The following is a 26,584-nucleotide window of genomic DNA, read 5'->3' as shown; positions in this document are numbered from 1 at the left end:
GTTGAAGTGTAGTATTATAATAAAGTTTATTTTTTTACTATTCACACTCCCTGTCTTCAGAGCAGACAGTTTAATCCGTAACTAATCACATTTATTACAACCTCATTCCACTCAGCTGTCCATGAGTGAGCCATGTCAGCACTTACTGCCCTGGAATCCAGAAGCGCCATGTAGAGCTAAATGGAATGCAGCCATCACTCATGTTATTAATACAACCTCTGTGGTTCCTGCATAACATGTCAGGTGGCTGTTGTGAGAATGACTTATGCTCCACTTAACTTGATTTTTCTTTGTTTGCTTTTAGCTGCTGCCTTCAATCGGAAACAACTTCACCCCGCAAATAAGATGTGATGATATTACAAACATTGGCATTCAGTTTGACCCAACTCACACTGCTCACTAAAATCCAATGGCAAAGCACCCAATGTCCAACAACACATCAATCCAATCATCAAAACATATAATTAATTATTGTCTTTTATTAGATAATACACTGTATATACAAAACCAAACCACATATAGCACAGTTATGTTGTTTTCTGAAATTTGTATGAACATATGTTGTTTAGTCTAGGGCCTTAATAGGCATTACTTATATATTCTATGCTAGTCTAAAAACATTGAACAGTGGATCACCTCTCCACTTATGCTTAACATCTCTTCATTTTTCCTCACTATGGTCGAGGGTTAATGGCAGAGGATTTCACATCTTTCCTCAGTCGCTTACAATGATAACATCACAAACTTATTTGAGTCTTATTGTTTTAAATTGATTCAAACTGAACACACAGTTTTCTAACAAATGATGTCTGAATTTATCACAGATTATATTTTTAGGTAGACATTCATTTGATTTTCTATGACTACAACAGTTATTTATTTATACGGCTGATGAAGACTACAGCCTGTAAATGTTAAAGTTTAATATCTCACAAAACGTCTCTATTGATAATTTAACTGTTCTCATAATGACACAACAAAAGAATAGTAATCAAGACAAATAAAGATGAATGGTTAAATGTCTCTGTATGTTGGCGACCAGCCAAGAATCCCCCCCCCCCCCCAGGCTCCCGAAGCCCCCCTCGACCCTCGAAGGATAAACAGAGTAGATAATGGATGCATGGATAGATGGACAGTCAATTATTTAGCAGAATTGATTTCCTTTTTGCTATTAAAAGCACAGGCCAACAAGTATATGAATATAAAGAAATCAATTAAGAGTGCATATAAACCACAACGTTTCAGTCTGAAGTCATGAAGCCTCAAGAAAAGATGTGGTTCCTCGGTCGGAAGGATTGTCTCTGCCTCTCATACATGCTGACGTATGATCTGAGAAGGTCCTCCATTGTGGTAGCCTGTAAAAGAAGGGAAGTGATGTCCTTCATTTAGAATAAACAATCTAAAAACGGGATTGTTACGACCTATGGACCAACTGATCTAGAGAATAACATGTACCGGCAAAAAATACTTTCACAGCTTCTAAAGTGAAATTGATACGCCTGACTCTTACCTGTAATGTTTCACAGTCGAAGTTGTTTTCCCTCACCATGGTGCCGATGGCCATCTGGAAGAAGCTGCCTCTGCTGCGGTACTCAGTGATGCGGCTGAACGGGTGCATGACCAGCAGCTCCTGAAACATTGACATTATGTTTAAGCAGCATTAAGATTATATGTAGTGTAACCAGTACACACAAACCACAACAGGAAATGATGAGATGAAAAGAGAAGGACTAAACAACAATATAGCATAAAGCATCATTAAATGTTCAAGGACCCTCATTAATAATTATAATAATAATAATAATAATACATTATTTATCAGGCGACCTACTGGACATACCTTGGTCTTTGGGTCTATTATGCTTACGCCTTGTTTGCTGATGGCAATCCAAACAATTTGTGGGTAGCTAGATTCACACGTTTGCTGCAAATGAAATCATACATATAGTGACTCAACAATTCCTCAATAGTTTTCGGCAAACTTTGCCTTCACTTCAGCCTGATCACTCACTTTCACTTCGAAGAAGGCACAGCCGAAAGTTGGCCAACTGCAGATGTGTGTAAGGAAAGCGATTTTGGCCTCCTGCACAGTGATCCCGCTCTGCTTGTTGTAGGCGGAGATGATGTTCTGCATGTAGAGGAGGAAAAATGAAAAACTGTGTAAAAGCTTCGCCAATCCAACTCCCAAAAACGCTTTGATATATTTATGTTAAGAAAATCAACATTTCTGTATATTTCTCTTTTACCTTCTTCCAGTCATCAGAAGACATCATTTGCATCTGGTCTTCAGGAACCAGGTCCTTCAGCATCCTGGGGATCATGACAAACTGGGTCCTGTCTGAATCCACTTTGCATCTGAACAGCAGCCCACCCAGGGTGACCATGTCCTCTTTTGTGCAACTGTGGTATCCCCGCAGGTACTTAGGCATTTCCTGCATGGAGGCAGAACAGAGGAGGTGCACCATGATGATTCGGCTTGTTGACAAGAAGAGAAAAAACATCCCTCACGATTGCGTGTAATTGTAAGTTGGTCACAGTACCTGTGGGAAATGAAAGATGAGGTCTGCGATCTGGTCTTTCCCCGGATTCACATTGAACCAGAGCTTCCTCTTAAATAACACCAGGTAGGGAATGTTACCCTGGATACCTTAGAAAAAGAAAAAAAACTTGAAACATGAAGATGATCTGACGTTTAAAAACCGGCGGTGTTTGCATGATGCAATACCTTCTCTCACTCTCTTTGTTTTCTTAGGGAGGTCTGACGTCTGCCTCAAACTATCAAAGAAATATTTCTGCTCCTCCAAGCTCACGACCTACAAACAGAAAAAAGAGAACAGCACTGATATGCAATGCCTAGATATCATTATCAGCATGTGTGAGACAAATTAAATGAGGACATTTATGAACTAATCATCTTATCTGTTTGATTTAACTTAAGAATTAGTAAGTTCATCAGTTTGGACCAGACAACAAAATGTCCCCTTATCCTTCATTGGAATCTGTATATCCAATCTTCATCTCTTCTGTCACATCTAAATTAAAACATTGGCTTGAAAGAAGCAATCTTAAGAACATGAACATCGCCCAACAGCACCTTGTCCGGTGTTTTCAGGTAGAGGCCAAACCCTTCAGCTGAGCTCAGGTTGAGGTGAGAGGCAACACTGCAGCACAGGTCTTTGATCGAGGTTGTAGATTTGACCTCGATTATCTGGATGACAGCAAGGACAGTAGCAAATCAAAAATATGAAGCCTAATGATATTCACATTAAAGCAATAGTTTGACATTTTGGGAAATTGACTTATTTGCGGTCATGTCGGAGGTTATATAAGAAGATTGGTACCACTCCCATTTCTGTACCATGTGTGGTCATTATGTAGCTGGAGCTAACCTGCTGCTGGCTACTGGTACATATTTTACTTTCATCATGACATAAGTACTGTGTATGAGAGAGGTTAAACTATCTCTTAAATTTCTAGACAATGAGCCCCCAAAATATCCTTAAAAATATCCCCGTAAATTATTATGTTAAGAGAAAGGAGCAGAGCAGAACTAGTGATAAACAGTGTTTGGTTCCAATTTCCTTCCACTGGTGAAATGAAAGATGTAATTCAATTAGCATCAATGTCATAATCAATTTCCCCAGAGCTAAAACAGAGTTGATACACTAATGGATGGATTGATCTCTTCCCAGGGTTGAGAGGACAGGTCTGTGTCTTACTTCATCCGTTTCGTTTGGAAAATGGATTTTATGGAAGATCATGTTGCTGTTCTGTAGGATGGCGTCCACCTCGACCTGATGGGGAGGGAGCTTCCTGGGCTCCTTTCTGAGGGAACAGGGCACTCAGATAAATTAATATACTGTATATAAGTGTTACACAAACGTGAAATAAAAGATTTTAATCTGAACAACTTGATCAAAACTAGACCTTCATCAGGCAAACATTTTGTGACAATGATAAGTCATCTTAAATAGGGAGTGGCTACAGTACAGCCAATCACATTCCTAAAAAATAGCAGGTTTGATTTGCAAGTGATGCTGCAGAAATGCATTGATTTGGCAGGTACACCAGTCATTTAGATTATAAAGCATTATCATCATATGAAAAATATAATCAGGCCTCACAAAATTACAATAAACTCTATGAATATAAAACTGCACAAATTGAAAATAAAATGTCAAGAGAGAAATCGATACCAAAATAGTTTCTTATGTAAAATATTTGAGTGCTATAACTTCAGTTGGGAGGCATATTATTGAATATTATTTAACTTGACGAAAGACCTTTGACCTTTGAGGCCTAAGAAGACCATATATGAGCCAGCATTTCTGGTGTGTTTGACCCCGTACCAGACGTCAGGACCTCAGCATATTTAAAACTTTTCTTTCTTGATATGTAACTTGTAAATCCACCAAATTAGGAACTCAACTTTAAGTACAACTCTTGAATTTATCCTTTAAATGATATAAGGACTAAAATATAAATATTCTTGGAATTTAGCTCAGTCGTGTCATTATTATCTACATCTGACAACTCATTTTTCAATCTTAATAAATGAAGTATGTTTGTTAGTTTGTTTCCGTTGCAGGCCAGTAACCAACACCTTTCACAGTACAATGCTGTGTAAATCAATGATTTTTGACCTGCACATCGCCTGCACCCTCTTCAGACAGACATCGGCCAGCGGGTCTCTGGGCCGCGACTCCAGGAAGTTCTGAGTGTGTTTCAACAAACTCTGACTGGGCGGGAACAAGCCTGAACACAGCCACATCAGCTGCCACCCACGCTCCAGACTCAGCCTGAGAGCATGAGAGAGGGGAGAAACACATTGAGGCTTTTCAAATCTTGGCTTTTGATTTTTCTTAAAATTCTTTTAAGTGGAAACATGCACGATGAGGACGCACCTGTTGATGTTGCCGGTCATCTGTCTCATTATCTGGCAGTAGATCTCATCCTGCAGGGCCTCATACTGCGTCGCCGGACCAAAGATCTGGTCCGTCAGCTCCACTGTGCTGCGGGCATGTTTAACGGGGTAGTCACCCATATACTTCAGGATAGGTGGAAGCTTAGGTCAAGGACTCACACAAACTCCCCTTTTACATTTTGTATACAGGCAGTCACTGTTTAGAAGTAAAGATTACAGATGAATTGGTAACAAATAAATAAACCGCAAGGCTCAGATGTCTAGTTCCTGGAAACAGAAAGTGTTTCTGCACACTCAAACTGCACCATCTAAAACAGGAAAGCACATTTATTAGAGGATATAAATGGAGGCGTTGCAGGCCAGGTAGCTGAGTTCAGAGTTGCGGACCAGACTTTTCATCAGCGGCTGCTTGAGAGGTTCTCTGGAACAGGCCCACAGTTTCTCTCTACTTAAAGCTCTGTATTGACCCTGACGACTCCCGTCTTTCCCCACAGTCCTGTGTGAGACAGGGACCACAGTGAGAAAAGGGCAGAGAAATTAGTTGACTATTGGTAATATATTATAAAAAAGACTGATTCATCCAAGTGGATATCTGGATGGTCAACATGTAAAAAGTCCCAAATTCACACACATAAAAAAAACTAAAACTACCTGAAGTTCTCAAGTGCAAACTCTTTCAATGAGAGAGGAGCCACGGTTTCATCCCTCTGCGGTGCGCTTTGTGCAGCTGAACGTTTCTTCTGGCCTGGACTGAGCAGTTCCTGAGGGGATCAGAGGCAGTTCATCAGTTACACCACAGGGGACGCTCATATCGATTATCATACACATGGATCCACTGCTGCACGCTGGAGTGCTCACACAAATCAGCTGAGGTACTTTGAGCTGTCTGATTTTCACCTTGGTTACACTTAACTATTTTTTGTGGCATGTGTGTGTCCCAAACATGGGTTTATTTGTGATTTATTTGGATGTGATGATTATAAGATGTATTTGGGTGTCCAGAAAGGTGCTGTGAAATTTGTTTATTATTATTATTCAATCGGTCTCATAAACAATTAATTTTAGGCACATTTTATTTAAATCTTAGCAAATAGATTTGCTTATTGCCACTTTATCATAACAAAAATATATTAATGAAAACGAATCATTTTCAAATATTTACACATTGTTATTTTCTGTAAATATTTATAAATATAAATATATGTATAAACACTTATGTTTACATACATCTTCACATTTTCTTTATTAGAGTGTTGTGATCTAATTTAACTTTTTACAATAACACATTGCAACTCTTTTATTTCTGTCTTACTTCAATTATATAAAATGTGACAATATAAAACTGGACTAAAACGTAGGAGATCAAAAGGAAACTCTACCAGCGTCTCTTCAGAAGGCCTTGTGAGAGTTGGGAGAAACTGCACTGAGTCCCTGTGGGCTCTAACGCTGTCGCCGGTCCGCTGGTTAGTTGCTCTGAGCCAGGTTTCTTTAGGAGAATAATATTCATCTTTTTCTACCAGCAGAAGGTCGCCACGTTTACAGTCGAGCACCATGGGGTCATCTGTGGGAGAGGAGACACCCAGTCGTGAGAGTTCAGGTGCATGGTGAGCTTTGTTTTCCTGCAGGCTCACACTTAAATAAATAGATGCATTTTTATATATTTACACCGTCTTATGTGCAGGTGAGTGTGAGCTTCCTGTTCCATCCTGTACAAACTGTAAACTCCTACCTGGTCCGTTGATGTCCTGCTGAGCCAGAGCGTACACCGAGCGCTGCCTCAGCCCCTCCAGGTTCCTCTCTATAAGTGCACCCATGTCCAAAGCCTCCGCGCACCTCAGGACAAAGTCTCCTTGGATTGTGGACAAATTCACTGATGGGGCACTGGCAGGGCAGATTTTGAATATTAGAGTTTAATTGTAAGATTCACAATGCTTTTGACGGGAGTATATTCATGGGAAGTAAAGTTTACCCATACTTCATTGTGTTGACGTCCTTCACGTCCAGGTAAGAAAGCTCAACGAGTCTCTTTTCTCTTTCATCAATGAAGAAGATGCCTTTCCAGTTTACGGCCACGACAAACTTGCTTTTGGCCAAAGGAGGTCCTGTGCACATATATATGAATACAAAGGTTTCAAGAACAAGCTTGTAAATCATCTGCCATTTCCTAATTTCAACCGGAAATCCCCAGTTCAAAGGTGCAGCTACTGTACATTGGTGTTGTTTAGCCTGTTACGACATTAAAACATAACCCACTTCTGGATAATAATTTCAAAGCAATTTAGGTCACAGGCGGGCAAAGAAGAATGGAAGAACATCAAGACCTCCCTGGATATTTAGGAAATGATGTTGAGCATTGTACGTTGACTAACCTGACAACATTGTAACTTCATAAAACTTGGAGAAGTGCAGCGGCCATTTCTCCCGGGCACTGTCGACCAACGCCCCTTTAACACTTTCTTTGCTCTGTTTCCCGTTGACATAAGGACCCTGTATTGAGACCAGCATATAGGATATACCATGAGGTGCCTCAGCTTTGTTGTGCTCAGTAAAATACAGTAAAATGATAAAGACATCAGAAAATATTTCAGGCAAACTCCTTTAGCCCCTTCGTTTAACTGCATGGCACTGTACCTCTAAATGTGCTGCGCTGATGAGTTGGATCCATTTCCCCATGGATTTGTTCTCAATCAGTGGTGTGGTGATGCACCCCTCTACCACCCTGTGGGCGTTCTCTCTGCTGTGGTCAGAGCCAAACTGGATGTAATAGTGCTTAGCTGCCAGCTGGACATATTCATCCTCCTGAGAGAAAAAAAGAAATGTTTATTGGACACATTTCACACAATCTGGTGTCTTATTTTTGTTGCTATGGATTAGATTTTAATATCAATTTAAATACATACAATAGGAAAAATAGTCCCCAAAAGATGTAGCTGAGTAATGCAGGTATTTATTTTTGCTGTCTAATAAAATCCATGTTTATATTAAGAAAGTGGAGATGTCATGAATAAAGAAAATATTGTGGACCACGAAAAATAAAATTATTTTTGCTTTTTTTTTGTTGACTTTATTTATTTTTAAGCTGTATTAAGTGTTTTCTAGCCACTTGGGGTTAGCAGAAACAAGCCTTAAACTACAACATTATTGATTTTTGTAATCTTAAAAAGGGACAGAGTACATTAATTAATATGAGCACACTGGTTCATACTAATGCACCAGAGTTTTCAGGCTAATTTTTGTCTGCAGTCCCTGACAGGTTGATATTATAAAGAAAACAATAAACCAACAAGCAGATATAACAAACTTACAGCTAGCATGTAGACACGCGTAAACATTAGTCCGAGTGTGACCCATTATCAATATAGCGATACTGATATTAAGAAGTTGTACAAGTATATATAGGCCACTGGATTGCTTGTGTTCGTTGAAGAGGTTCACCTCTCATCCAAGAGGCTTCTTCACTTCTAACTGACTAATGGGAGGTTTCAGGTACTTCATCTATGTGGGTCTTTACCCGTTATGTTAAACAGGCAGGTCATTAAACCCCCTAAATGGCTCAACACAGGTACAGACCCATAAAGATTAAATACCTCGTACACTTGTACAACATCTGAGAGACCCTGGATGACTGAGAGTCTTGACAGACAAAGATACTGATAATGATTTATTATAATCTATGTTTTGATGCCCTTCAAATGGTGTTATTCGTTTTTTGGTTTTGTAATATTATAGAAGTGAAGTAATAACGAGTATTACTGGCATCCTTATTGGTAAACTGAGTTGTTTCACTGCAGAGCCTCACCTTCTCACTGACGTACTCTCCCGACTTGATTTCCTTGATGACCTGCCTGTAAATCAGATCTGTGCTAATATCGTCCGTCGAGCAGTCGTGCCACGGTGTGAACAGCTCCTTGCGGATGGAGAGACTCCAGGGGGTGTCCTTCTCCTCTTTGCCTTGCCTCCTCATCTCTTGCTCACACTGAGATACTGCATCCAACACATGCTTCCCACAGCTGCCCAAAGACCACATCTGGAGATGAGACACCAACAGGGTTTGAACTAATGCGGTTCTCTATTACATATTAGCACTAATCAAACAGATTATTAAGAGTTGTGGATTTGGTTAAACTCTGTGAGTGAGGCTGACCTTCTCATAGAAGCTGATGTACAAGGAGAATCCATAGGTGTCTTTGAGACCCATCTCTCGAGCAACAGCTTGACAGATTTCAGCAGAGGTGGAGGCTGATTCCATATGAACACTGATACTGCGGCCGTCCATTAGAGTCACAGACACATCTAAGGGCTTTTTGGACTTGGCAACCTGTCAGTGGAGGGAAGGAGGATGAGACTGGATGGAAAACAAGCCAGTAACTTGGGGAAGAAAGCTAAAAACACTAAGTGATCCTGCTTATTTGTCACAAAACATGCAAATCAGAACATCTCTGAATAATAAACAATACAACTGGGGACCAAGAAATTATGGTGGAGAAAAAACTGCAGTCAGGACAACAAAACAAATATTAAATCAAATGTTTTTACCTGTAGCTCTATCAAACAGGGTAACTCTTTCCTTTCTCCGTTGGCTAATATACGATGCAGGCGCTCGGTACAATATGCTCCATATCCATCCGGCCCTCTGGAGACAAACTTCTTCAAAAACTGTGGAGCAAAGAAGAAAAGAACAAGGTAACAGTGTTACTAATCCTTGGGAGAGGGAGATAAACAATGAGACATAAACAAATATAATTAGAAAAAGACTCATTGTACATTTACCAAACAAGCACAACCTTGCTTGAAGGAAACTTGGGTCATCTTTTAAATAAATAAGTAAATTTTATCCAATAATAGTTTTTGTTTTATCCTGTATATATAATTACAGTCTATAATTAGACTCTACATAAAGATGGACAAGGTGTCACAACTTTCTCCCACTATCCAGAAGTAAAAATCAGTACAAATACATCAATGTGATACAAACTACCTAAAATTACAGAAACCATTTCTAAAACCATTTCTAAAAAGAAGTATTTTTTTGGCATCACTCTTGGGAATGTGTCCATCTTTATATACAGTAATTATAGTTTCATAAAATCAGATGTTTATCTTAGTTTTACGACAATAACCCTGTTACTTTAACCTTATCTAAACACTTTGATCAAGGAAATAGAGCAGGGTGTCATGGCCAACTGAGTGAGGTAACAGTTTATCATCCATGTAATGATTATCTTGCAAAAGCAAAAGCAAGCCCTATTTGAATGACTTGCAGGGTGGGTCCCTTTGCATTCCTCAATTTCCCACCGTGCTGCCAACAGGAAAACAGGTCTGGTTTCTACAGACATTGTTTTTTCATGGCAAACTGTAGTGCTACTGAATGACTTGCTGCACACTGACCTTCACAAACAGGTCTGTCGGAGGGAAGATCCCGAGACAGATGGAGAGGAGGGTCCAGCCTAGCATACGGCTCTTCCTGTTGTTGTTTAACACCAGCTGCTTACAGATCTGGCAGTAAATCTCATCTCTACACGGAAGAGAAACGCGGAAGAAAACAGTAAGAACCACAGATAACATGTAAGAAGAACTAAACAGTGACTGCAATGTTCAATGTATTTACAGAGAAACGATTAATTGTAATTATAGACACACACTGGAATAAAATAATCCAAATATCTTGAAGATATCATCAAAATAAAAGATTAATCACATGCATTTTACTCTGGCTTCTATTTGTTAATGTTTTCTAATGTTTTTTCCAGAGACAAATGTAAACCAACGTTAGACATGTGCATTCACATATTTTTGTTTGTTTTTCCTGTGTTGATGTTTACTACAGCTTTACCGTATGTCTCGTCTGGTCAGAGCATATCCGACGATGATGTGCAGTTTTTCTAGTGGTGACAGTGGCCGATCCAATGTTGGACCTTCTCCAATCAAAATGTCCCCGTCTTCCGTCACGTTCTCTGGCTGGTTTAGATATTGACGATAATAATAATTTGTTTTATTTTATTATCAACAAAAAGAGCAACACACAGACTGAATAATAGACCCCATATTATCAAACATATCACAGTGACATTAGTGCTAACCTCCTCAAGGATGGTTGACGCTCTTCTGCTGGCAGCTCCAAGCTTCTTCTTGTTCTTCCTCAGTATTTTCTACCCAGAAAAGGTTATTTTTGATTATCAGAAGAAAGACTGATGACCCATGTTTGACTTTAAGGATCTTCTATATTATGCATCTTAGATAATAAAGTGTGAAATCACTGAAATTTGGATGACCATGACCTCAGTGACTGAGAATCTTTACATAGGTTCCTTATTTTCAATTTAGTGAAAATAGTAAAACAGCACCCTGCCAGAAAGACTGGAAAGTATTCCAGTATTCAGAAAAGACTCCCCAGGAGACAGTTTTCTGCACTTTGTAATCCCGTGTGGTAACGTATTGTTGTGCTATGCTTTTTCATGGTATGTAATGTTCTGACTACTCTACCTGGTCAAGTCCCACCAGGCTGCTCAGCCTCCGGCCCTGCCTTTGAGGCAGACGGTCCATGAGGGTGCTGGACACTTGAGATGTTGCATCCTGAGATTTGGGCTCTGGTATGTCCCCCATGAACCGAAGAATAATCCACCACACAGTCAGACAGGCCTGGAGGAGAACGAGAGGAGAAACTGAGTGCGAGGAAGAATATTTTGGAATTGAAAGTGAGAAGATCTCGGTCCTCTTACCAGTGCATCGCCCTCATCATCATGGGGCAGAAGGGGCTGCTTGAGCCTCTGGTTGATGTGTGTGTGAGATATGTTGCTCTGGAAGTGAAGGATGCTGAATCTGAATAATGAAAATTCGTCGCTTTCGTCATCGAAGTCGTCATCCTCTTCTTCCACTGGTGGGGTAGCGGGGGCCGATAACGGAGCGGTACTTTTCGAATCCGACCCTGGGGTTTTGAAAGAGGTTTCCTCTGCTGGCTCTTGTATGGTCCGCCACTTCTTGACAGTCAAAGCAATAAGAGTTTCATTCAGTAAAATAAAAATGTAAGACACATAAGAGATGTATAAAGATCAATTTAACAGATCACATGACAGAATTACGAGCTAACCTCAAACTCGTCTGATTCGAATGTTTTTTGTTGCACCACTTCCACAGCAGGTGCAGGCTGAAGATCATATGAGTTTGCCTCCGAACCCTGTTCAGTAACCGACTCAGTTTCAGTTGCCGACTCCGACTCCGACTCCGACTTCAGCTCCTGCTCTAGCTCCTCATCGGCTGACCGCGTTGCAGAGGCAAGGTCTTCCAGTCCCTGCTGAAGGGCTATGGCTAATTGGTCCAAGTTCTCTTTCTCCAAGCGTGAAGAGGCCTGTGATGGGTTTGCGAGGAGAGAGGATGTAGATTTAGAAAACAACACCACACACCAATTTATTGACAGACATCACTTCATTGTATTTCTAGATCCAGGACTTTCAGCACTTACGTCATCCCTCATTTTCTGAACTGTTCTTCTGGCCAGGAGTTTCCTGGTTTGAGCCTGCAGCAGTATGACTGCCTCTCTCTTTTGCTTCCAGCTCTTCCTCTTCTGGAAGCCTCGCACCTACAGTTTTATCATGAATGATTTTGTGACGCAAATGGAGTTTATTAACAACAGTTTTGCCGCTCTATAATAATACGTAGAAATCTGATAGCAGAAACACCGTAGGATACGTTCACCATATATAAAATATGAATGAAATTGATGAAAATATCCATGAATTATTTGTTCAAGATTCAAAATTTCCAGATTGTACCGACATTGTAACAAAACGTCATACAATTAACAAAAAAAATATAAAATGTAGATTTAAATACACTGAATTATTAAAGTATATAACAGAAAATCATATTCTTAAAATTACAGTCCTACACACACGCACACACACACGCACGCACACACGTACAAAAACACACACAGACACAGACACATACCCACCCACCCACACACACATACATAATGTATCCTAGGACATCCAAAATGACCCATTATGTGTTACACAGCTGTGTGAACAGTACATGCCTGTGTTTGTATGGTTAGCGCTGCCGCACACTGTCTTTGGAACTGTAACCGGAGTTTCCGAGTCCGGATCAGTGATGCCAGCCGTTCATAGCCGCGCTTGAGCTGGTAAAACAAGAGTGGAAACAAAGGTACCTGAGTTACAGCCTCTTATACATTTACCAGTTACATGGTGTGACTACTATTAGACGTTATTAAGCATCAGAACTGACTCGCTTTTCTTTCTCTTCTCTGTAAGCTCTCCAACGCTTCTGCAACACCACCGCTGCCCGTCGCTTCTTCAGAAAAGACTTTCTATAAAATAGGAAAACGAAAGTCTCAGAGAAACAAAATGAACACACTCATCAACCAACTTTTTCTGTGTTAGCCCAGGTTCATTATAAAATATATACCTATATACCCTATTTATTTGATCGATTTTGCAACATGTATGGCAATACAATATAATTATGTGCAGCTACATTGAGCACACACCTCTTAACACAGGTTGAGGTAAAAATAATGTGCAGTACCCTTTTGAATTTTTTGTTCACAATATCGTGATGTTCTTGCCCCTGTCCATTTGTTTGTTTGTTTGTTTTCTCAGCAGAGGGCCGCAAAAACTAGAACAGATTTCCATGAAACTTGGTAGAAGACATGTGGAGGAAAAGAACCCATTTCAATAGGGGGCAGATCCAGGAATTTGTTATAAATATTTTTCTTTGTTATTGCGAGATACAAATCCAGAATGGATCTTGTTTTAAAAAAGCATGCATATTTAGAGGGCTGATATCTATGAGTGTGTGCAGTGTTGGGCAATAGTGAAGGTATGTTGTCCTGTTCTTCGAGTTGAACGTGTTTTCTCAGAAACTGCACCTGTCTTTTTGTCCGAGCATGACCCTCTGGATAATCAGAGCTATCCTGCTGAGTTCTTGTTCCCTCAGTCGTTCCAGGATGGCATCATCGGCATCCTGGAATAAAGTGTTTACAGAGTAATTATTATTTCTTGAATTGTCGAGGAATTCTGAGCAATCAGATGCCACAATGTTTTACAGTTTTTCTCAGTTGTTAACACACAAAAAGCGAAAATTCGGCACAATTTGCACAACCTTCACTTCATGTACCAATCGCTCGACCCAATTTGGCACTACTTCACACTCCCTTATCTGCATTAGACTCTGACTTTCCTTCTTTACATTCTGATGTCAATTACACATCACCTTGTTGTCAAAACACTACACACAATGTTCAGTTGTTGCACACACTTCTCAAGTAAAATCTCAAAGCATCAACCTACAACTCACAAATACTAAAATCTCTAAACATTCAGGTCTGTTGAGCAATTTCACCTAATTTTCACAGCCGAACAGGAGACTGAAACTGTAGATATGGTTCGTGAGAACAACTCTATCACACTCAGACAAATAAAAACTCGGATCCTGGCTGACCATGCTACATTTAGAAACGTCCAGACCCTCAGCCTCTCTACATTGGACCGTATTCTTCATAGGAATGCCATGTGGATGAAACAAGTGTTCAGGGTCCCATTTGAACGGAACACAGGCATGAAGGAGTTATTGCGAGAGTTTGTGCTTGTAAGTACCAACATTCAGCACTGACACATGCATGTATTGTACCTGTAATCCAATATTGTTCCTTTTCTACAGTGTCTCACTGTAGCCCACTGTGTTGACCTCTCTGTGTCCATACTGTAACTTGCATTCTCATGCTGTCTGTGTCAGCGGATCCAGGAGCATGACACAGCTCATGTGTTGTACCAGTACATCTTTATTGATGAGGTGGGATTCAACCTGGTGAAGAGGAGGCGACGGGGCAGAAACGTCATTGGCCAGCGGGCCATTGTTGAGGTCCCCGGCCAGCGTGCTGGGAACATCACAATGTGTTCTGCAATGAATCCCCATGGGGTCTTGCACCGTCATGCCCACCTAGGGGCCTATAACGCTGCCCGTCTCCTCGTCTTCCTGGATGGCCTGCATGACCTGCTGGTACCACCTGACCAGACAGATGACCCACAGTGGATCGATCACGTCGTCATCTGGGACAATGTGAGCTTCAACAGGGCTGCTCAAGTGCGTGAGTGGTTCCAGGACCACCCCCATTTTTCCGTTCTATACCTTCCACCTTATTCTCCTTTCCTGAATCCTATTGAGGAATTATTTTCACCTTGGAGGTGGAAGGTATATGAACGGAACCCACAGGACCGGGTCCCACTGCTCCAGGCCATGGAGGAGGCCTGTGGCGACGTGAGTGTCGAGGCCTGTCAGCATTTTGTGTGTGAGGTTTTCAGTTTTCTGTTTGCAGTTTTGAGAAAGCCGTTATTGTTTTGAAATACGTGTGTTAACAATTGTTAAAAACTGTAATTTTTGTGAAGGGGGTGGGGGGGGGGGGGGGGGTGAGCAGGCCGGTTTACAGTACTGTACTGTTCTCTGTGTGTACCGAAATAAACCTTTTTATGCTGCATATTTGTGTGCTGTTTTATGTTTGACTATGAAAAAAGTAGGCCTACACTGAAACATTTTACAAAAGGACAAATGGCTCATTCTCCAGAGTCTTTGTCATTCATATGGTGTGTTCCATTTTGATGATTGTGTTTTCAGTTTTGCACTTCAGTGTGCTGTAAATGCTTGGTAGTGTGCAAGCAAATGCTTAGTTGTGTGTACTCAATGAATGGTATGTGTGTGTCATTTGAAAATATTGCTGTGTGTACCAAATGAAAACACGAGTTCCATTTTGTGAACAGTTAAGAGATTTGATAGCAAAGAGTCATCTTGCAAAGGGAGTGTCAGGTTTAGCATTTTGTGTGTGAGGTTTTCAGTTGTCTGTGTGCAGTTTTGAGAAAGCCGTTATTGTTTTGAAAAACGTGTGTTAACAATTGTGAAAAACTGTAAGCTAAAGTCGCTCAAGTCTCGTAAGAAGCAAATAAATCGTCTGTAGCACAGTAAAAATTTAACAATGCACAAATCACAAAACAGAGGCTAGATGGAAGATGCTGGTCTGGATCATAACGCTGAGAGTACCTCACCAGTCTGCAGCCACATCATTTCTGTACAAAATATGGTTTGAATCATATTTTTTCTGTACCTTCAGGAAAATCTTGGTCCTGCCTAGTTTCCACTTGTCCTCCCCTACAATCACTGCCTTGCAGATGGCCTCACAACGAGCAGCAGCTGTCTCCTGGAGAGTCAATAAAGAGTTTCTGAGGAAAGCCTAATGACATTCAAAATTCCTCCAGGGGAAAGACAAAATCTGTAGTATTTAGCAGTAATATTCAAAGTTACACATATATGAGGGAGACTTAATGAAAACCAACTGTTAACATTGTAAAGTATAATCCTCAACAGGACCATGTCATGACTAACATTTTTGGGATCACAGGCGGCCGTCTTCAGCAGCACCCTGTAGCGCTTCACAAATTCCTCAAAGGTGTGGCGGATTGGGTATCCCAGATTCCGGATGCGGATGGTGTCCTTCATTCCGGAATATCTCAGCTGACGCATACACAGCTCTCTGTCAAACATCTAGAGGACAGCAGAGTAGAGTGGTTGTGAATATTCAGTTTGTGAGGCTCTGAGTAGTATCTCTGGTTTATCTATCTATCTATCTATCTATCTATCTATCTATCTATCTATCTATCTATCTATCTATCTATCTATCTACCTACATACCTATCTACCTACTTATCTATCTATATCTATCTATCTATCCATCTATCTATCTATCTATCTATCTATCTATCTATCTATCTATCTATCTATCTATCTATCTATCTATCTATCTATCTATCTATCTGTATATCTGTCTATCTATCTATCTGTATATCTGTCTATCTATCTATCTATCTATCTATCTATCTATCTATCTATCTATCTATCTATCTATCTATCTATCTATCTATCTATCTGTCTGTCTGTCTGTCTGTCTGTCTGTCTGTCTGTCTGTCTGTCTGTCTGTCTGTCTGTCTATCTATCTGTCTGTCTGTCTGTCTGTCTGTCTGTCTGTCTGTCTGTCTGTCTGTCTGTCTGTCTGTCTGTCTGTCTATCTATCTATCTATCTATCTATCTATCTATCTATCTATCTATCTATCTATCTATCTATCTACCTACCTACATACCTATCTACCTACCTATCTATCTATCTATCTATCTATCTATCTATCTATCTATCTATCTATCTATCTATCTATCTATCTATCTATCTATCTATCTATCTATTTATCTATATATCTATCTATAACTGTCATTAGATTTGTAAATATCTGGTCATAAAGTGGACAAATAGATGTTTTGACCACTTGGTGGTTGGCGATAAAAAGTTGAGGGATGACCAAAGCTTTTACAACTCAGTCTGAGGAAAACATCACTTCATCCTCTGGGAACATTGATTACATCTGCTAATGGTGCTATAAGAATGGTCATGGGATAATAATTACCAGTAGAAAAAACAGAAGGAAGACTGCCAACTTTAACGGGAGAGTAAAGCCTCAAGGATATTGCACCAATGCTGCACTTTACGCTGTGTGTCACAAGGTGATGTTTTACAGAAAATGTTATCAATTGGTTTATCGCACCGAACAGGAAGAGGTTTTTGCTAAATCCAGTTAAAGGGCAGGTGGTGGAGGGGGTGGAAGGCTGATTAAAACATTCACTTCATTGTCATCTAACCGATGCACACAGGAGTTGTATAAGCACGGAAACATCATCCTTTTGTCAGGAAACTGCATTTAGGATTCAGGGGGAAAAGTTCTTAATTTGCCTGGGTGCACTTTTGTTTGTGTTTATCTTCATCTCAACTCCTCATCTCACTTCTCTTATCGAGTTGCTCTCGTGTCATTCACCTTGGACTTCTTGCTATTGTTGGGTTTGAAGCAGCGGATGAAGAAAGGCTGACAGGCCGACAGAGCCTTCATGAGGGAGTCCAGAGACTGACGGAACTGGCCGCTCAGCGTGGGCACTTGTTTGCGTTTGTCAGGCTGGGTCTGTACGGATGATAGAGGAAGACAAAAACTCACCATGGCCATTCAGCAAAAAAGGGACAACTCTGACACCAATGACATTATCAATGCATGTCGACTGTATCCACACAACAAGTTTCCAAATATAGAATTTTAACTTACAATCTTGTTTTCTGAGTCAAAAAGGGAAAAACATTTCCAATGGGTTAAAGGGGAATAGATGCTTTTTCTTCATTTTAACTAAAATGACCTCCTCATTAACATATTTACATGTGTAGCGATATTAAACTTAATAGAGTTACCCGCACAGAGTTCCCGGGTGTAATGACGACCCTTTTGTTGTTCGTAGTCTTGACCCCATTGTTGGAAAGCTCAGTCGCAAATATCTTATGGAGTAGCTTATTGGTGGACATTTCCACCGTCTTGATTATGTCAAAACTGACGGCATCTCTGTTCTTCTCCAGAAACCCTAAAAGGAACAAATAAAAATTACGAATTATCCGACAGCAGAATATTCAGTTTCTAGTTTGATAAAATGCATCTATGTGTGTACCTTCGGACTCATAGTAAACCACGCCAGCAAAGTGTTGAATCCCAAAATTGGTGTCGTATTCACTCTTTGTGGCGACGTAGGTCTTGTTCCCCTTGTGTTGCTGGTTCATCTTGTTCAGCATCGTGGAATCTGAGCCCTGCAACAAACCAAACTACAATTAGGAGACTTTACGGTAAAAATGATCAAACAACACTTATCAAACAATATCACTCATCACCTTTGGAAAGTTGCTCTCCTCATCGATCAGAGCCAGCAGGTTGCAGGGTTTTCCAACCAGAAGGTCCAGGATGTTCTGATTGTCACTGAATTTCATCTTGTTCCACACAATGTCCTCTTTCAGATACTCCTCCTGCTCCAGCTTGAAGATGTGAGCCACGAAGAACTGCTGCAGCTTCTCGTTGGCAAAATTAATGCACAGCTGCTCAAAACTGTAAAACAGCAGAAGAATATTTAAATCAGTCACAGGATCATTGACCTTTGTAACCGTTTTCTAAAATGGAGACTATGGCATGCAGATTCTTTATGATGGTATGTGTGATGTGCTAACTGTTGTGTTATACTGTATGGACTTTTACATGTTCCTGCCCATGGACCGCAGATGCAAAGTAGCTATGAAGCTTAAGTATTTGTTCAGGTTTAAGTAGCTGTGGAGTTGTGATACAATTAGCATGAAAGATGTGTGGCCGAAACTGTCTGCACCTGTTTGTTTTGAAGTTCTCAAAGCCAAAGATGTCCAGCAGACCAATGGAATGGTAGGGAGAGTCGGCTTCGCTGGTCGATTTCTTATAGGTGACACTGTTGATTTTCTCCACAATCCATATGAACATTTTGTTGTAGATCGCCTGAGAGTTGAGACAAACAACAGATCATAATTGACTTAGTCTTCGGAGCACCACCAATGGGTCGAACCATACTTGGCAATATTAAGTTTAGTTACGATTGAATGTTTGCATGGTCGAATAAAGGTACCACGTTATACTGTACAAAACTTCAATTAATACCTCAGCCCCTTTTCCACTGATCAAAAAACCCACAAACATCTAGGGGTTGACTGCAATGGGATTGGATACAATCAGCCTTCACTCCCGGGTCAAATGAATCTGCAGTAAACATCCGGTTGCATTCTCTAATTTGGCAAAACAGCTAGGTTTCTAGCAGCCTCCATTTTCTGTGCGTTTGAGATGTTGAACATGATGAACCGGGGGGGAAACACTGAGGCAAACTCCTCTAGAGGCAATGGGTAAGCAGTCCATTGCCTATTTAATGGGTTTTATAAGCGTTACTGGCTTGGGTTCATTACCTTGACGAAGGCGTCTCGACAGTGTTCGGCCTGTTCGGAGCTGAGGGGTTTGGTCACCCTCTCCCTGTTGGTCATAAAGGAACGGTGGGTCAAACTCTCCGCCAGAGAAGAAGGCTGAACCTGCAGGGAGCAGAAATGAAAAAAACATTTATGTCATAATGTTAATGATTCTGAAGAAATGATGTCTTCATACATGAGGAAACCCACCTCCAGTAGAGAAGCTGCTACGCTGAAATTTTCCGACTTGGTGACGTCACTGGTTTCCAGATTATTTTGAGTGGCACCTGATGGAAACCAAATTTGTGACAGCAACACATACAATTCAAATTCTAACAAATGATGCTCCAGTGAGCTGTGCATATTCAATATATTAGGATGTAGAAATATACCTAAGTACTAAGTACGAATTTTTGTATATGCTACTTGTTACACCCACGGAAACATTAGCAACACCACTCAAATGTGAGGCTGTTCCTTTCTCTCAAAACAGCATCAATTATTTGTGGAATCGATTCTATAAGAAGATATATTTTCCTTCACAGTTGACATCACATCATTACTGCAGATTTAGCAGCCGATCTCCAGTTCTACCACATCTCACAAGGTTTTCTATTGGTTGATGATCCGGTGACAGGGGAAGCCATGAGCTCAATTGTACCTCCAGCAAGGAGGTTTCGTTTGGTTTGTATGTTTGTTTGTTGTAAGCAAGATTACACAAAAACTACTAAACTTGGTGGAAGGATGCTGTTTGGTTCAGGGAAGAATCAATTAAATTCTGGGGCAGATCCAGATCAGTCACGTGATTGGCTGATTTGGTTGCTGCATGAATGATTAAATGTACAGTTGTCACTGATGAAGGGATCAGTTAATATATTTCTACCCCAGCACATCTAGTGCTACTCAGTGGTGGGGGAAGTACTCAATCAATTAATAAAAGCAAAAATAAACGGACAAAAATGTACTCAACTTAAAGTACTACATTTACTTTTGTTATCGATTAGTAGTAGGAACTTACTTTTAAGTGTATTTAAAGTATTACAAGTACCTGGGCAGCAGTCTACTACATCATTTACTGGGCCTACTGTATTTTTGGTGTCCATACAAGAATATATGAATAATGCTGACTGAAAGAGTCTCGGCTTCTTGATCCGTGAACCAACCCCCCTCTTAACCAATGATTGCTTTTAAAAATATATCAAACAAATGTAAAGCTTTGATAAAATGTAATGATTAAGAAAGAGCTGATCTTTGCAAAATATGAAATGAATTCAAATTGAAAAGCACCTGGAACTAAATCTGCTAAATGCACTTAAGTACACTAACAAAGTAAATTAACATTTAAACTGAATGCTTCTTCCATTGCTGTTTACACTATTGATATTTTTCCACTGTGGTTCTTTATGAATTGCCTGCCTCTATTTAATCAACAGTTTTCCTCTCTGAACAAAACTAAGAATTTAAAGTGTACAGAAAGCGTATGCTCACCCTCAAAGCCGACGTTTCCCAGGTGTAAGATGGCTGCCAGCAGCTTGTGGATTTCCTCAAACTGGTTTTTGGAGAACGTCAGGATTTTCATAGCAGAGTGAATACGACTGTAGTCGTTTGCCTCATCTCTACTCGCACATGTGAAACAGTCGCCCTGCGGCACATGGGAGGGAGGGTTAGGATTATTGAATGTGTGTGTACACCATGCACAATGAGCTGCAGATAAGTATTGAAATACCTTATTGAGGAATTTGTATTCCTTGGCAACTCCGAGCTTCAGAGTTTTCTTCTCCTCTGCAGTGAGTCCTGTCAGCAAGCAATAAAATATGTGGTAGTTTCTCTCCCCCCGTGCCTGAGGTCAAGGAGCAAGAATGAAGTTCATTGTTATTTTTGTTATGCAGGTTAACTTGTGCTTTTTTACGTGCTGTGTGTATTTTTATGACTCAATACAGGCAACAATTCAAAAACAACATGATTTGGGTTTGCCTTTCTGGTCAACAATTATAGGTTGTACAGTGCCTTGCATAAGTATTCACCCCCTTTGGACTTTTCTACATTTTGTCATGGTATAACCACAGATTAAAATTTATTTCATCATGAGTTTATGTAATGGACCAACACAAAATAGTGCATCATTTGGAAGTGGGGGGAAATATTACATGGATTTCACAATTATTTACAAATAAAAATCTGAAAAGTGTTGAGTGCATATGTATTCACCCCCTTTACTGTGAAACCCCTAACAAAGATCTGGTGCGACCAATTGCATTCACAAGTCACATTTGCAAGTCACATAATTAGTAAATAGGGTCCACCTGTCTGCAATTTAATCTCAGTATAAATACACCTGTTCTGTGACGGACTCAGAGTTTGTTGGAGATCATTACTGAACAAACAGCATCATGAAGACCAAGGAGCTCACCAAACAGGTCAGGGATAAAGTTGTGGAGAAATATGAAGCAGGGTTAGGTTATAAAAAAATATCCAGAGCTTTGAACATCTCTCTGAGCACCATAAAATCCATCATAAGAAAATGGAAAGAATATGGCACAACCGCAAACCTACCAAGAGGAGGCCGTCCACCCAAACTGAAGAGTCGGACAAGGAGAAAATTAATCAGAGAAGCAACCAGGAGGCCCATGGTTACTCTGGAGGAGTTGCAGAGATCCACAGCTGAGGTGGGAGAATCTGTCCACAGGACAACTATTAGTCGTCTACTCCACAAATCTGGCCTTTATGGAAGAGTGGCAAGAAGAAAGCCATTGTTGAAAGGGATCCATAAAAAATCCCGTTTGGAGTTTGCCAGAAGCCATGTGGGAGACACAGCAAACATGTGGAAGAAGGTGCTCTGGTCAGATGAGACCAAAATTGAACTTTTTGGCCTCAATGCAAAACGCTAGGTGTGGCGAAAGCCAAACACTTCCCATCACCCTGAGCACACCATCCCAACAGTGAAACATGGTGGTGGTAGCATCATGCTGTGGGGATGCTTCTCTTCAGCAGGTACAGGGAAACTGGTCAGAATAGAGGGAAAGATGGATGGAGCCAAATACAGGGAAATCCTTGAAGAAAATCTGATGCAGTCTGCAAAAGACTTGAGACTGGGGCGGAGGTTCATCTTCCAGCAGGACAATGACCCTAAACATACAGCCAGAGCTACAAAGGAATGGTTTGGATTAAAGAATGTTAATGTCTTAAAATGGCCCAGTCAAAGCCCAGACCTCAATCCAATAGAGAATCTATGGCAAGACTTGAAGATTGCGGTTCACAGACGGTCTCCATCCAATCTGACTGAGCTTCATCTTTTTTGCCAAGAAGAATGGACAAACCTTTCCATCTCTAGATGTGCAAAGCTGGTAGAGACATACCCCAAAAGACTTGCAGCTCTAATTGCAGCGAAAGAGGGTTCTACCAAGTATTGACACAGGGGGGTGAATACTTATGCACCCAACAGATGTCAACTTTTTTGTTCTCATTATTGTTTGTGTCACAATAAAATTTATTTTGCACCTCCAAAGTACTATGCATGTTTTGTTGATCAAACAGGAAAAAGTTTATTTAAGTCTATTTGAATTCCAGTTAGTAACAGTACATAATGGGAAAAAGTCCAAGGGGGGTGAATACTTATGCAAGGCACTGTATATTTAACAAGACCCAGAATAGACAGAGATATGATTTTATGAGTTTACTGCAACATCGCATGGCTCCGCTCCCCGGGGAGATAAGAGGCCTTTGTTTGGACAGAGCTGGCCTCACCTGATGGCAGACACGAGACTTCTCCAGGAGGTACTGCTCCACACGGGCACCCTTGATCACGCCATCCTCGCTGAAGAAGATCTCCAAATATTTCCCAAAACGACTGGAGTTGTCATTGTGGATTGTTTTTGCATTTCCAAAAGCTAAAATAAACAGAATAGAGTGGCATTTATGGCTATTGGACTTTAAGTCACTTATTCTGTGGCATTGCTGGACTCTTAAATAATGATGATGAACCAGAGCAACAAACCCAGGCCTTATTTAAATTAGTAATACTTAATTCAATACATGGTTCACAGTTCAAGTCAAATAGCCTTCGAACTGTGTTAATGTGATATATGTTAATAACATTCAGAGGGCCACTTTTTACTTGTAGGGCCTTGTAAGTAGAAGTATGACTCTACTGAGTGTCATTCCAGTTTCAAGTTGTGTTGTTGTTTTTTTTAATACTCGTCTGAAGTACGACTTTACCTTCAAGTATTGGGTTGGACTCCAGAATCTGTTGTTCAATACTCTGCTCAGAGAGTTCCCCGCTGACTGCTGCCAGGTACTGCAGGATCAGCTTGGTGCTCTCTGTCTTCCCTGCTCCGGACTCCCCACTGAGACAACAAAAATACCACAATGAAGATTTAGTGATGGAACTGATGACTCCGTGTTTATTCTATTCAGGGCAGTTGACAGGCAACACCAAGTCACCTGATGATGCAGCACTGGTTCCTGAGATGCCGTGTCATGTTGAAGTAGCAGGATTCAGCGATGGCAAAAATGTGTGGCGGGAGTTCCCCGAGCTTTTGTCCATGGTACAACTTCACCTGAAGGACAGAATAGATAGAACGCACACATGAAACGAAACACTGCAGTTTCTAATGAGAAGGCTCAGCTTGTATTTGTATGCTGATGTTAATTCAAGCACTTATCTGTGTACAGTCTCACCTGCTCAGCTGAGTATATTGGAAAATCCTGGTATGGGTTCACTGCAACCAGCACTGAACCTGTGTAGGTCTAGAAGCGCCATTAGACAAGTTAACCAAGTGCAATAATATCATAGCTGTACAATATTATCATGTGGACAATGTTACTAACTGAGTACAAATACTCATGTGTTTTAAGACACTACGTTTTAAACTATTTATTGTTTTATTTATACCTATTTATAATTATTTATGTGCTCTTCGATCATGTGACACCGCCATGTTGTTGTTTGTCTAATTAACTTGCTGAACATGGCGAGAGGCGGGGTGAACATATGGACAAAAACAACCATTCACACCCACATTCCCACCTATGAAGGAAGTAGTGTCTCCAATTAGCCCAACCCCAATCTGCATGTCTTTGATCTGTGGGAACTCGGAGGAAACCCACACAGACACAGGGGAGAACATGCAAACAGAAACTCCCCAGCCAAGATGGGTATCCAACATGTATGTTCATATATGATGACAGATTTCAGTGTGTCCGTGTAATCACAGGACATGTTTTTAAAAATATAAACACGCAACATGGTATCGCGGGACTCATTAAAACCGAAGAGTAGTATTTTGCTGTGTGTGTGTGTGTGTGTGTGTGTGTGTGTGTGTGTGTGTGTGTGTGTGTGCGTTACAGTTGTGCCTTACATAGAAGATTCCTTGTCTGTGTCGCAGCAGCAGGTTTCGGAGGAGCCCGGCGTCGGTCATGTCCCCCAGTTTGATCATGTCCCCTACACCCTCCACTGACGTAGGGTGCATGATCTTGAGAGAGGCCTCCCGCTCCGGGGACAGAATCTGCTCCTGGAGGAGGTGGAAGTGAGAAATAATACTGAGGTCGTTCAGGTGGGATCCAAGGCTGGAAATGTGTTTAAAATACGTGAGGTGAAACAACAGCTCCATGATAGATGGTAACAAAGGGTGATTACCTTTCCCTCATCATCCACCAGCAGCCGCTGCCCAGACGGTGATACTTTGACCCTGGCTCCGATGGGGACCCCGATGTCAGAGTCCACCCACACCCACTCCCCCTGAAAACACAAACAACTGTATAAATACATACACCAACATTTTTCTTTTTTTAATTAATAATGGTATTATTAATAGGCCTTTAAATGAATGACCTGAGGGACGTGTGAAGTCAAGGAACAAATGAATGCTTCCTGGTATGCAATATTCTTATCAATAAAATCTTTGTCAGCCTTACTTTTTTCAGCATCCCCACTGTTCAGCTTTCCAACTGCCTAAAAAAAGAAAAGAATCCATACGATGAGCTGCAATTTCCACCAAAAATTTATTTTTATACCGGACTAAGCCTGAGGTCCTCTGTGTTGTGTTCCTTACAGAGATCAATGCTGTGCTCAGGGCACAGTGTCCGACTAGGTGACAGAATAAAGACATTTATTATTACCGATAAGTAAAACAATTAAGAGGTGTACCTTGTCCTTTTAAAACAGCGATTTTCATAAATTCCACACTCTTCCAGCCTGCTGAAGAGTCGGTGTTCCTCTCTGACGTCTTCTTGAGTCTCTCAATGTGAAGAAGGAGGAACCAGATTTCCCCGACAGCAGATTTTATGGCCCTTTGACTTTGAACCGACTGTGATATAAAGGAAGAGGAAAAGAAACTGATCGCTCACGCAGATGTGTCCCGTTTCAGGGGACTGTGTCTCAGGCCACGTTGATATGTTTGACTTCAATCCTCAAATTAAAATCTTTCATGACGGCCATAGCTTATATATATAGTAGCATCAATGCCAGTCAGGCTGTTTAAGTGTAATTCTGAAATGGTTCTAGAGCACATAAGTCCATGCATATATTGACATGATATAAACCTGTTATGTGATTGGCCTTGATTGACCATGGTGTAACAGTGACTGCTGTAATGAATGTGCAGCCTTTGGACCCTGCTTATCGCTCGGGTGAGACACTGTGGAGCATCTCACAGATTATTATTGTAATGAATATGACATGAGTTATCTTTTGAATTAAGGGAGGATCAGATTTATGGCCGAAGACAAATAGTCAACTTTATCATTAAAACCACAGTCTGTATAGTATACTACAGGGACTCACTGGTTGTGGATCAGTCAGGTTTTCATGCTGTGAATGATGTATAATG

General features: G+C 40.7%; 1 protein-coding gene across 1 annotated transcript; it reads right to left on the bottom strand.

Annotated features, from left to right (window-relative positions):
- Positions 1-1,094: 1,094 nt before the first annotated feature.
- Positions 1,095-25,682, bottom strand: LOC128455219 (unconventional myosin-VIIa). Its single transcript, XM_053438904.1, has 49 exons — positions 25,671-25,682; positions 25,393-25,494; positions 25,115-25,267; positions 24,435-24,503; positions 24,198-24,313; positions 23,973-24,100; positions 23,502-23,644; positions 21,484-21,597; positions 21,246-21,399; positions 19,968-20,044; positions 19,761-19,880; positions 19,160-19,302; positions 18,678-18,888; positions 18,461-18,596; positions 18,210-18,376; positions 17,791-17,931; positions 16,316-16,474; positions 16,038-16,130; positions 13,812-13,906; positions 13,169-13,250; positions 12,960-13,061; positions 12,384-12,500; positions 12,012-12,269; positions 11,644-11,901; positions 11,408-11,563; positions 11,005-11,073; positions 10,758-10,882; positions 10,313-10,439; positions 9,461-9,580; positions 9,069-9,242; positions 8,724-8,951; positions 7,556-7,723; positions 7,294-7,411; positions 6,894-7,026; positions 6,654-6,805; positions 6,304-6,485; positions 5,576-5,685; positions 5,266-5,420; positions 4,905-5,058; positions 4,644-4,799; positions 3,720-3,825; positions 3,095-3,208; positions 2,726-2,813; positions 2,541-2,647; positions 2,247-2,432; positions 2,012-2,128; positions 1,841-1,924; positions 1,511-1,630; positions 1,095-1,355 (listed from the first exon to the last, which is right to left on the bottom strand). The coding sequence occupies exons 1-49, from the start codon at positions 25,680-25,682 to the stop codon at positions 1,263-1,265; spliced, it is 6,492 nt and encodes a 2,163-aa protein (XP_053294879.1). The 3' UTR covers positions 1,095-1,262.
- Between the last annotated feature and the right edge of the window lie 902 nt (positions 25,683-26,584).

The sequence above is a fragment of the Pleuronectes platessa genome, chromosome 13, assembly GCF_947347685.1.
Source record: "Pleuronectes platessa chromosome 13, fPlePla1.1, whole genome shotgun sequence".
Lineage (NCBI taxonomy): Eukaryota > Metazoa > Chordata > Actinopteri > Pleuronectiformes > Pleuronectidae > Pleuronectes > Pleuronectes platessa.
The sequence above is the reverse complement of the archived record's forward strand: the minus strand, read 5'-3'. Positions and strand labels throughout refer to the sequence as shown.

Excerpts from the sequence above, each read along its gene's own strand:
- LOC128455219 (XM_053438904.1), bottom strand. Across the intron at positions 10,883-11,004 it reads CGTCAACCATCCTTGAGGAG|CCAGAGAACGTGACGGAAGA; the intron begins GTTAGCACTAAT and ends TATCTAAACCAG. Across the intron at positions 7,724-8,723 it reads GAGAGTACGTCAGTGAGAAG|GAGGATGAATATGTCCAGCT; the intron begins GTGAGGCTCTGC and ends TTTTTCTCTCAG.